The 12,967-nt window shown below is 36.9% G+C and overlaps 1 protein-coding gene across 4 annotated transcripts in view; it reads left to right on the forward strand.

The window, feature by feature from the left end:
* Window positions 1-12,967, forward strand: part of trappc13 (trafficking protein particle complex subunit 13) — a 65,857-nt gene that overhangs the window by 45,045 nt on the left and 7,845 nt on the right. For 2 of the 4 annotated variants that reach the window (XM_048603451.1, XM_020532782.2), the window contains exons 8-11: window positions 2,844-2,861; window positions 5,626-5,759; window positions 9,496-9,694; window positions 12,607-12,707. In XM_048603451.1, coding sequence (XP_048459408.1) covers window positions 2,844-2,861; window positions 5,626-5,759; window positions 9,496-9,694; window positions 12,607-12,707 — 452 coding nt within the window. The remainder of the gene's footprint in view (window positions 1-2,843; window positions 2,862-5,625; window positions 5,760-9,495; window positions 9,695-12,606; window positions 12,708-12,967) is intronic. The other 2 variants (XM_048603466.1, XM_048603471.1) reach the window with 1 other exon arrangement.

Consider the following 12,967-nt stretch of genomic DNA (forward strand, 5'->3'; position numbering starts at 1 on the left):
TCTTTTGAATGTGATACACTTAGGTAAAGCAACCTGTAAATATGTAGTTTGTGAATTTGAAACTGGATGTTGAGTTCTTTTATTCTTTTAGAACTGCAACAGCCTTTGAGATCAGATTATTAGAAATTTGAAAACCAAAGTTATGATGTAGAAGGATGAAATAGTCATTGGGTTGTGGGATTACTTGCCAGGGCTTCACCTTTGCTATGTGGTGACTGTGAGTTATAATGAATTACAGGCTTATGGCAAGCAGCACAAACTAAGCTTTTAGAGTAGATTTGTAGCTCGGGTTGTGGTTGGTTGCCTCGCCGAGCTGGTACGTTGTTCTGCCGATGTTTCATTACCCTGCTGGCTAACATCATCAGGGCAGCCTCCGATGAAGCACCGTTGTGTTTTCCTGCCTGTTATTTAAACTCTGGTGTCTGTTGAGCTGGATTACCTCACTTCCAGTTTTCCTTTGCATTGGAGTGTATATGGGGTCTAGCTCTATGTGTTTATTGATGGCTTTCTTCGTGGAGAACAAGGCCTCTAGGAATTCCCATGCTTGTCTCTGCTTCGCCTGTCTCAGGATCTTGGTGTTGTCCCAATCAAATTGTTGGTTTTCCTTATCCATGTGGATGGAGATGAGTGAGTATTGGTCATGTCTTTTTGTTGCCAATTGATGCTCGTGTACCCTTGTGGTTAATTTCCTTCCTGTTTGTCCGATGTAGTGTTTGTCGCAGTCTTTGCAGGGAATCTTGTTTATGACATTGGTCCTGTCCATAGTTGGTAGTGGTTCTTTGGTCCGGGTGAGCAGTTGGCATAGGGTTGATGTGGGTTTGTGTGCTACTCTGATACCCAGTGGTCATAAGAGTCTTGTGGCCACCTCAAATGTATTCCTAATGTAAGGTGTCGGGGCATGTAGTATATTCCTGGTGTAGTTTGTGAAATAGGATACCTGAAAAACTGGGTCAGAAGATGCCTTACATCAAGAACACATCTGAACTGACCACAAGATTCCTATGACCACTGGCCATCAGAGTAGCACACAAATCCACGTAGAATATTTGAATAGTTATTGCAAAGAAGATGACTATTGAATCCACCCTGCCTCTCAGGTAGGGTAATTTAGTGAGTTCTGTCTGCCCGCCCTTTCCTTCAATTGAATCTCCTCCACTACTCCCTTCCAAATCTTAATTGGTCGTTATGTTTAAAAGAAAACTCATTGTTAATTTTTTGACTAATCGCCTTGAATTTGTGTTCTCTGACTCTTGAGCTCTCTACTAATGGGAACTGTTTCTCTTTATTTACCCTATTCAGACATCTAACAAACCGCCTCTCAAGTTTCCCTTCTCTAAAGAGAACAGCCCCAACTCCTCAAATCTGTACTCATAATTGAAGCCGCTCATCCCAGGAACTATTCTTGTATGATTATTATATGCATATTCTATTATATGTATTCTAAATCCTTCATGTCTTTCTTTATTGTGTGGTGCCTATGGTTAGCCGGGTTAAACTTGAAATACTGTTTTATTATTAACATTCTTGTACTTGTACACTGAGTCTAATTTTAAAACCCATAACACTGCAAACCTTTTATCTATATTGATAACAAATGTCAACTTTGAAGATGACATATCTTTGTGTTAAATTATGTCTGCCATCTGACTGCATGTCCCACCATCCTTTCTATGGCCTCTTGCAGTCTATCACTATCAGCTCATAATACTTTCAAAAGTTTGTCATCTGCAAATTGTTTTGTATAGCCAAGTCCAGGACATTAATATAAATGATTGGCAGAGGAATATACAGTTCGGCCCTTTCATTATACTTTTCTTGAAAACCACGAAGCACTGAGTAGACTTCATAATTTTTAAGCTCATGCCTGTTTAATATTCAAATAAAGCTTGGCAGTTAACTTTCAATTATCATTAACTAGTGCATTATTTATGGCAACATTTCTACCAATCAGAGTTCACTTGCCAACCAATCAGCACTGTCTCTCAAAATATGTGAATGTTGATTTCCCTTTACTTTTCTATTTCTTGTGAATTGTCCTGGTGACTATAATGTGAAATATTTCAACAAAGGTGTCCCTTTCCAGCAATACTCAAGTTCTATCTATACGACCAGACAACTGCTAGTAGTGAAAATGTTCATTCCCTTATAGTGCTCTGAATGCTGGGTAAGTTAGGAATATCCTATCAAGGGATGAGAGGCTGAATGGAATACTTACTGTATTCTTTTGTAACTCAGCAGTATTGAAGTCAAATCAGTGGTTCCTTACTCTAGATATTTTTGCACACAATATGTAATCAAGCAAAAGGTTTATGTGCAACCATTTTCAACATAAAGTTTTCCTTATTTTGACTAAGTCTTTGTGAGAAGCAGTAACACTTATTTGATAGCATATTTATGCAAATCTTCTTCCTTATACTTTCCAGGGGTAGAAATAATTCTGTACATACTCTCCTTCATGACATTTAATAGAACGTACTCACCCAAATTCTTTCTTTCTATTTCTAGACTTATTTAAACTGTATTGCACAAATTTTATAAATAATTTTGAAACTAGTTTTTAAAAATGTATTATAATTGGCTTCATGTCCCCTAGAATGGTTGGCCTTTGTTTGGACTATATTGAAAAGGCTAGCCTGACGAATGTACATTTATTTAGTTTATCTCACTCGTGGGTGATTGCTTTGACACTTTTTTTCCATACTGCTAGTATATTGGGAACATAATGAAGAAGATGATTAAGCTTTTCATGAAATATTTAGGTAAAGTGGATTATCTTTTCTTTAACATTTAACCCTTATTTCTCTAATAATGTTTGCTTTTTTTTAATTTTTTTCCCCTATTAGAGTGACCTCAGTTCTGTGGTAATTTTTTATTTATTGCTACTTTGTGTTTTGATTTAATTACAACATAATCATGATTGCTGTAATTAACACTGGCTAAATATGCAGAAAGATAATGGAGAAGCATTGGTCGAAATTGAAATTACTATGAAAGGGATTGTCTCTCAAATGATGACTTTGAAAATTTGACTGCAGATTATATTTTGTTCATTTAATGTCTATTTTACTGAATTGTCTTCAATTTAACTTCAGTAAACAACTATTTGAAATCCGAAAAGTTAATTTTTAAGAGGCTTGACTGTATTGTAACAAATTTATGCTTTTCCATTATGTCACTAATCCTATCATCCAAGCTTGCTTAAAAAGAACCTGCTGAGTAAAAAGGTAAACAACATAAAAGTAAAGAGTTTTGAGCAATGGATTTGTTGGAGAATGTTTTGTCGAAGTGACATTTTAAAAATCAGGTTTGGGAGATGAACATGTTAAAAAATTAGGTATAACCAATGTCAAAACATTCATGGTTTTGAATAGAAATCAAAAATGGAACACCGTAAGCTGTGAAATTTTGTCAGCAATACCATTGACATCTTGCATATGTTCTAGTATTTGAATAGAACCGACTAAAATCAACAAGAGTTCCCTTTTCCTTCCCCATAACAAATTATAGATGAATGTGCTGGAAACAGCAGATCAGGCAGCATATAGAGTCATAGAATCGTACAGCATTGAAACAGACCCTTTGGTCCAACCAGTCCATTGCTGACCATGATCCCAATCTAAACTAGTTTGCCCATATCCCTCCGATGTGCAGGGTGACTCATGGTTAGCATTTCAAGTGAATGACCTTTCATTAGAACCAGTCTCTGGATAGTATAATTTAGCAAATTGTTGCATCTGTGAAGTGATTGCGTTTGATATACAAATACATCTAGCCATTATTGGACACTAACGTGATTTAAATTGCAAAAGTAATGATTAAATTTGTTAGAATTATGGAAACTTAAAGTGTAAAAGAAGGCTAATATCTATGGTGACGCTGGAAGATGAAGTGAGCTTTGTCCCAAATCCCTTCTTTGTGTCCATAACCCATTAATAGGTTCCTCATCCTCCAATCTCTCTCCAACTCCTTTAAAGGTATTTATGGAATCAGCTTCCAGCATCTTTCACTACACCAACTTTCAATAGTGCAAATTTAACATATCTTCTCTATAAAATATTTTTTTTTCCATTTTCTCTGCTGCTACATAAAGATATTGCTTTGGGACCTTAACAGGCCCAATTTTTCTTCCTGAGATAACCTCTTGGATTTTTTATATATGTTGCGTGCTAATCTTTGCTTGTAGCATTTCGATCCCTTCCATATTAACTTTTTAATCCCCACTTGTACTTTCCATGCTCTTCCTGATTATTAATTGTATCTTCCTCCAGATAATTGTTGACACTTGGGAGGCTGTTTAGGCCATTTATGACTCTGCCCATTTTAAATATACTTTCCACCTAGATTCACTAAGTGCACAGTAAAGTTTGCATTTATTTTGCCTAACATCCAAAGTCCCAGTTACAGAATAGTGTCTCTCATGCCCATTTAATTAGTTTTTTACTTCACATATTCTTTTGCTTACATTGCCAACTTTATGCAAATCCCATCTAAGCTTTTACTTTCGAATTATAGATTTGCATGCAGCAAGAGGATAGGATGTCAACTAGAATGCTATCCAGTTCCGTAGATAAGAAATTTAATAATTTTTTGTTGCATAATGTGTGTGTTTTATAAACTCCTTTAAATAATCAATCCACATTATAGAACAGTGGAATGCAAAACCCTTTTATTTTGTTTTTAATTAATCAACATGTGTCATTTGTGTAAAGAACAAAGAATAAATCACTGAATAACTTTTACCCCTCCTTGCTCACTGTACCCCCTTCTGATGTCTGCAAAAAAGTAAACATTTGCTATATGCTAGTAACGTGAAGCAAATATTAAAAGGCTAATTTCATAATTTTCTTAAAGTCGTCCATTGTAATAAAAGAACTTTGCAAAATTTTGAGTCTTAGGTCTAGATTAAATAAAATGAGTTGTTTGTTCTGATTTAGCTAACCTGTGCCATAATCTAAACTAACAGATTCTAAATGTGAAGGAAATCAATGGTTAAGTTGTTAATAAAACAAAAAAAAATTCACAGCAACTTTATTTTTCTCCCTTTTCTCCCCAAATTAAGAAAGAAAACTTGGCTGGTTAATAAATCATTATACATTCAGAAGTGTATCTCAGTAAAAATACTGCCAGCTGCTATTGTCAAAGCAAATAGAATTAGACTGAAATGACCTTTGTTAGCATAAATGCCACCTCATATACTTCACCTATTGTTTCCTTGTTTACTGTAACTTAGTAACTCATTTCACACATTGAGTAGTTTGCATCCACCGTATTTTATCTAGTATTTTGATTTGTTTATGTTAAAAGGGGGAGAGTAAGTGATGTGCATTATTCAACCACTGAGAACCCTTTTTTTCAAAAAGGATTCTTCATGGTCAGTTCCAATTAATGTTTAATACCCTAATTATTCGTAATATATAAAAAAAAGTTTATCCCAAATCCATTGCAATAATTACATTAATAAACTAATATAGATATGAGTAAGATATTTCTTGGAATAATGCTTCTGCTTTCCTTTATTGATTACCTGCCCTATGATTCTGAGGCATGAACTACTTGTAATATTTGGGTTAAATCTTATGATCTGGTATGATTTTGTTTACAAGATATTTTTCTCCCCCTATTCAGACAGATGAAGTCTTTCTTGAAGCTCAGATACAGAATATCACAACTACACCAATGTACATGGAAAAGGTTTCTCTCGAGCCATCCATAATGTATAATGTAACCGAACTGAACACTGTCAATACAAGAGGGAGCAGGTAAGAATGAATTATTAAGTTTATAGTTATGATCCATCAGGTTCCTTTTTTATATTATCTTGCTATTTGTGTAACTTTTACTGTCTATGTTAAATGATGATTTAAAATTGTGTATTCAACTCCGCTTTTCTTTAATGTCTAATAAAAACACGGATGCTGTAATTCAGAAACAAAAATAGAAATTGCTGGAAAAGCTCTGCAGGTCTGGCAAAGTTCTGAGGAAGGGTCACTTCACCTGAAACATTAACTCTGATTTCTCTCCACAGATGCTGCCAGACCTGCTGAGCCTTTCCAGTAATTTCTGTTTTTGTTTTTTTAATGCCTGCCTGTATAATTTTTTGATAGCTGTTCCCTTTTTCTAAAAGCACTGTGGCGTTTACCAGTTTTTCTGTTCAGCTAATTAGAAGGCGATGTGCAGCAAATTTAAAAATTAGTGAAACATGATGTTTTAACTTGGAGTTGTGTAAGAATTCTTGACACAACTTAAAGTTCATGTTCCTCTTTTTGGAACTTGTAGCCGTAAGACTATGAAGTGAGTATCTTGATGTTACATGATTGAAGGTAATGTTTTAGTTCCAGCATTCTTAGTTCTTCTGAGTAGCAGTGATGGGAGGAAGGAATTTTCAGATACTTGTTATAACTCCTCAAAATATTTCAATAAAATTGACTCGATTTGATGATTCTCCGTTATGGTACTTGACACTTTTTAAAATCAGAGCTTTTTAAAATATTGAAAATCTGATTCAATTTTTAATTGAATATTCACTAAAACAGTTTTGATCTTAGCTGATATTCTCTCTTGATGGACTGTTCACTCTGGAGATTCGTGTTGTAGAGTTCCATTGCTGTGATACAGGTGGAAAAAATAGTACCTTTAAAGCCTAAGTGTAAGAACTTGCAAGTTATGTTTGAATGACTGATAAGGGTAAAAAAAAACCCTTGTCATCATGGTCCTGTGCATTTAATTATAAATTCACTTTCCTTGGCAACATGAGTTACTTTTGCTTTTGTATCACTATTCGCTACAAATCCTAATTCTGTGATGTCACTTTACACCAGAATATAGTAGAGTTTCTACTGCTACAATTGCTGCGATGTTGTGCCGAACATGATGTCAAATTAAACTAATCTCTTGTGCCTGCATTTGGTCCATATCCCTGCATTCCTTGCACATTCATGAGCTCATCTAAAAGTCCCTTAAACGCTCCTATTGTATCTGCCTCCACCACCACCCCTGCTAGTGCATTGCAGGCTCCTATCACACTCTGTAAAAAAAAAACTTGCCCCTCACATTTCTTTTGAACACCTCCCCACCACCTAAATGCATGTTTCCTAGCAGTAGACATTTCAACTCAGGGAAAAAGATTCTAAACGTAAACCCTATCTATGCATCTCATAATTTTATAGACTTGTATCAAATTTCCCCTCAGCCTCTGCCATTCCAGAGAACCTGAGTTCTTCCAGCCCCTCCTTATAGCTTGTACCCTCTAACAAGTCTCCACATCCTTCATGTAATGTGGCGACTAGAGTTGAGTAGCTTCAAGTCCTATGAAATTTGATGAGCAGCAGCACATATTCCTGTTTGTAATGGTTGGTTTCTGATGCTAAGACTTCCACTCACTTTTGCATATTGCAATGCATCTATCAATTTTGTACAGTTAGTAAATGCATTAAGTAATGGGCAATAAATGCTGGCCTAGCCAGTGATACCCAGATTTCAAAAATGAATAAAAAGTAACTATGAAGCATAACTTTCTCAAGACAGTTATGTCCAGACCGTTCTTTGAAACCATGGTTACATATTGTTATGGTGTATATTTATGTCTTATACAGAGGCACACTGTTCCTTATCATCACCACTAGATGTTTCAATTAATCACTATTCACAGCAATGACAGCTATTCTTGAGGTTCATCACCTAGTCATGACTGATTCAATATCAAATTATTGATCTCATAAATGATAGCATTTGTCAAACTGAAATGACGTTCAATAGAATGTTGACATGACTATGCTTTGTTTAAATCCTGAATTGGTTCAAAAAGTGTAGTCTCATTTTGGAACAAAACTATTAAATCTAACGTGCTTTCTGGTTGACACTTATTAGTTCACCACCACAGGGGTGGTGTTGGAGGCAGATACAATAAGAGCGTTTAAGGGACTTTTAGATGAGCTCATGAATGTGCAAGGAATGCAGGGATATGGACCAAATGCAGGCACAAGAGATTAGTTTAATTTGACATCATGTTCGGCACAACGTCGCAGCAATTGTAGCAGTAGAAACTCTACTATATTCTGGTGTAAAGTGACATCACAGAATTAGCTTTTAATTTCATACTGTTTTATGTAGTTATACCTTGTCATACATGTGGCTCAGTCCACATCCTGGTTTATCTAAGCATAACTCTGAAAGCGGAGACATTTCAAACAGGGATAAGTACCTGAAGTGCAGACTTCTCAGCATGCTCTATAGACAATTTTGACCTGAATCATTTTTCTTCATGTGAAGGGAGAAGGAAATAAACATGTATTGTGTTTAAAATAGCACGTACCATCCTATTTGGGCTTGCAGTTCTTAAATTTGAGCATATAATTTAAATTAATTTGTTTAGTTTTATATCCAGATCTTTAGGAGGTGGCAGGGCTTTAAACAATTATGTACAGAAATGAAATTAGCTTAAAGTAAAAGAAACATGAAAGGAGAACATTGGAAGCCAAACTTGATTGAGTACAAAGATGTTCAGGGGTTGAACATGTGTGTAAAGGATACTTTAATTAAAATGCTATAACTGCATTTCAAATAAAGAGGTTAAATGGTATATAAATTAATCAAATTTGAGGATAAAGCCCATTGTCCAGGTAATTTGCTTCTGTACAGGTTAAAAGAACTTGGGAAGAGATAGCATCAACAATGTAACGTATTTTTGAATTTGTTAGTATAAGGTATAGTGTCAAAGGACTAACAGATAGCTAACATTATACTGTTGTACCTATATTCAAGAGTGCAGATTGAACGTTTCCAGGGAATTCTCCATAAGACCATAAGAAGTAGGAGCAGAATTAGCCTATTTGGCCCATCAAGTCTGTTCTGCCGTTTGATGAAAGCTGATATATTTCTCAATTCTATTCCCCTGCCTTCTCCCTGTAACCCTTGACACTGTTAACAGTGTAGACTTTGGAATCAAAAATGCAACTTCAAAATTTTCAAATAACATGAGAGTGCTGGGTGGGAGCTAGTATTCCAAAAAGAAGCAGGCTGCAATACCTTGGAAGAAGGTATTAGCAAACTTGCAGAATGGGTGAATATTTCATAAAATAATTTCAACATAGACAGATACAAGGTCTTGTTCATTGGAAGAACTTTTAATGATTGCATTAAATATTTGTTTGTTCTGCATACATCGATAACTATCTACTTGGTGAGAAATAATACTCCAAATGGGATATACTACACCAATTCTTTAAATATTGTAAAATGTGACGTGCTATTGTCATATTGTAAATTCTGTTAAGACGTGGGCTAGGAATCATACAAGTACGTAAGGGAGAAAAGAAAAGGTGAACGTGGTCCTAGGATAGGATGAAATAAGATAGGAAGACACTTGTATGGAAAATAAACAATGGTATATGCCTCTTGCACTGAATAGACTGTTTTTCTGCTGTAAAATGACTTCAACTTCTTTATGAAGATAAATTACACCACATTTTGTCATTGACATGCTTCTGTTCTTTTCAGCTGCTCCACATTTGGGAAGATGACCTACTTGCAACCTATGGACACACGACAATATCTATACTGTCTCAAACCTAAGCCTGAATTTGCAGAGAAGGCTGGGGTCATCAAGGGCGTCACAGTAATTGGAAAATTGGACATAGTGTGGAAAACAAACTTGGGTGAAAGAGGACGGTTGCAAACAAGTCAGTTGCAACGAATGGTTCGTAAATGTGCACAATTTAGTTTTCTTCAGAATAATCCATTTAGTCAAAATTCTATTGTATGAAAGGCTGTGGTTATTAATTTCTATGAAGTTAGTGTTGGCTCAGGCTCTGTGTTCACTAAAGGAAAAAAATTTAACATCTAATCCATTGTAGTGAGTGTCGACTTTTAATAATAGGGTATTCATATTAAAAGTGTCATTTTCCTTCATTTATAATTCCCCTTTTAAGAAAATGGCTAGAACAGCTAGGAGTGTGGCAAGTTCTAGAGCGCAAGTCTTCAGAACTATCGCCAGAATATTGTCAGGGCCCCATAGCCTTTGCAGTATCCTGCCTTGAGTTTATTGACATCATGTGGAGTAAGGGGAGGCAATGGTCTTGTGGTATTATTGCTGGACTGTTAATCCAGAGACTCAGGTAATGTTCTGGAGACTTGTTTCGAACACTGCCGTGGCAGATAGTGGAATCTGAATTCAATAAATATCTGGAATCAAGAGTCCAATGATGACCACAAACCATTGTCTATTGTTGGAAAATCCCATCTGCTTCACTGATATCCTTTTAGGAAGGAAGCTGCCATCCTTACCTGGACTGGTCTACATGTGATACCAGACCCACAACAATGTGGTTGACTCAGCTGCCCTCTGGGCAATTAACAAATGCTACCCTAGCCAGCGGTGCCCTCATTCTATGTATGAATTTTTTAAAAAATTGACTTGGCTAAAAACTGGCATCCATGGCACCTCTGGACGAAGCCTTAATGGATCATCCATATAGCACCTCTGCTTTCAGGTGGATACCAATAGCTTAGCCTTGTCTTTTTCACTTATATACTGGGCCACCCATTGTTGAGGATAGTGAAATTTGTAGAGTCTCCACTTCCTTTGTGTTGATGTTTTATTGTGCACCAATATTCATGACCAGGAGTAGCATGACTGCAGAGCTTAGATCTGATTCATTGGGAGGGTGATTGCTTAGCCCTGTCCATCACTTGTTGCTTCAACTGTTTGGCATGCAAGTAGTCTTGTGTTATAGCTTCACGAGGTTGATACCTTTTTCTTTTCGGTAAGGCTGGTGCACCTCCTGGTTCAATGGTAATGGTAGAGTGGGGGATATGCTGGGCCATGAGATTGCGTAGTGTGGTTAAATATGACTCTGCTGCTGATGCCCCACCTCATGGATGCCAAGTTGTGAGTTTCTAGACCTGTTCAAAGTCTGACCTATTTGTCTCACAGTATCAAAGCAAAACAGTGGAGGGATTCCTCACTGTGCAGGCAGCATTTCGTCTCCACAAGGATTGTGGTAGTCAGGCTTACTGATACCTTCCTGTTCGGGCGCACCTGTGACAGATGGATTGGTGAGGACGAGATCAAGTGGATTTTTCCCTCTTGTCTCTCTCTTCCATCATCATTTCCTGCACACACAGTCTAACAGCTGTGTCCTTTAGGATTCAACCAGTTTTGGTCAGTAGTGGTGCAACTGAGCCATAATGTATCGTATTCAATATGGTCTGATTGTTCAGCCAAGGAAGTGGAGCAGGGGGGTGTTGTACATAGCACGTGGTACTCGGCAGGAGGTTTCCTTGCCTGTGTTTGCTCTGATATTATGAGATTCCATAGCTTTTTGGCGTCAATGTTGAGAACTTCCAGGCCAACTCCTTTCCAGCAGTATTTCATTGTGTCACCACGTCTGGTGGGCAGGTGGGACAAGGCATACCCAGATATGATGGTTGTGGTGTCTGTGGCATAGCCATAATCTTTCAAACAGACAATGTTGGACCATGTTTGATTGGACTGTGGGACAGTTCTCTCAATTTTGGTACAAGCCGTCAGATGTTGGTAAGGACGTCATTTCGTGGTCGGCAGGACTGTATTTGCCATTTTTGTTTCAGATGCCTGGTGGATGCCAGGTTGCCTCTCTAGTTACAATCCTTTGTTTAGAATTTGTAACAGTTTGGTACAACTGAATGGCTCTTATACCATCAGAAAACAGTTAATTAGCAACCACATCACAGTGGGTTTAGAGTAACATGCCAGGTAAGGATGGCAGATTATTTGACCTAAACTAGCACATGGGTTTCTTTTTCTGATTATTACCAACAATTACATGGTACCATTAGGTTAACTATTAACTCCAGATTTTATTGAATTCAAATTTCACTATCTGCCGTGGTGGGATTCTAACTCATGTCCTCAGAACATTAGTTCCTGCCATTCTTGTCCTCCCCAACAGTTCCGAAAAAGCATCATTGTATTCAGAATGTTAACCCTGCTTTCTCTTCACCAATGCTGGCAGATCTGCTGAGTTTCTCTAGCTCTTTCTGGTTTTATCCTAAAAATATTAGCCCGGGCTTCCACGTTACCAGTCCAGTGGTGTGACAACTACATTATGGCCTTCCTTGGTCTTGATTGTATTGGTGAAATACCTGCAATGTGTTGTTCTACGTTTATGTCTTCTTTTTGGTCTGCCTCTTGAAAATGGTGATTTGTGTTGAAAAACAATTCTGTGGCTGCAGACCAGCCTCTGGTATCTTAGCCGTGTTTTACATCTTACAGCAAGCAGCATGTTGGGTTTTTCAGATGCACCTGAACCAGCCACATTTGGTGACTTTCAGTCAGGTTAACTGGAGAACCATTCAAAGTTTCTCCTTCACCACATCTTGTCTATGTTTAGTTGACACCAATACTTCTACTTTATACTTCACCTGAGAATTCATTGGTCATGAACCTTCACAACTATGGGATGTTAAAGAATATGTATCTGAGGGATGTTCTGTTCTGAAGATTTGGAATTCTTGTTACAGATGCTGTGTGTTTAAGTTTTTTTTTCTGATCTTTTGTTCAGAAGGATAATGAAACAGATTTTAATTTTTCCTCTTCAAAGTCCCATGCTTCTCATGGTTTTATTTCAGGCCCCTGGATATGGTGATGTAAGACTTTCCTTGGAGATGATTCCAGATACTGTGAACCTTGAAGAACCTTTTGAAGTTACGTGTAAAATAACTAATTGCAGGTAATAGTAAGATGGCTAATGCATGTGGAATGTGACTTTGCATGGAATTTTGCTAATTAAAGGGAGAATATTTCCATTATGAAATGTTGAGGTTTGCTCCTCCACCGAAGTCTAAAGTTAAAGATGAAAATTCTTACAAGACTATGCTCGAACTTTTTTTTTCCTGTTCCTGCAGAGTTATCACCTATTTGCTATTTGCATCCTTCAGTAAGCATATCAGTAATAAATTAACGGGTTAAAAAGGACTAGTCTGATTAGAG

This window comes from Rhincodon typus, chromosome 1 (genome assembly GCF_021869965.1).
Source record: "Rhincodon typus isolate 14 chromosome 1, sRhiTyp1.1, whole genome shotgun sequence".
NCBI classification, from domain to species: domain Eukaryota; kingdom Metazoa; phylum Chordata; class Chondrichthyes; order Orectolobiformes; family Rhincodontidae; genus Rhincodon; species Rhincodon typus.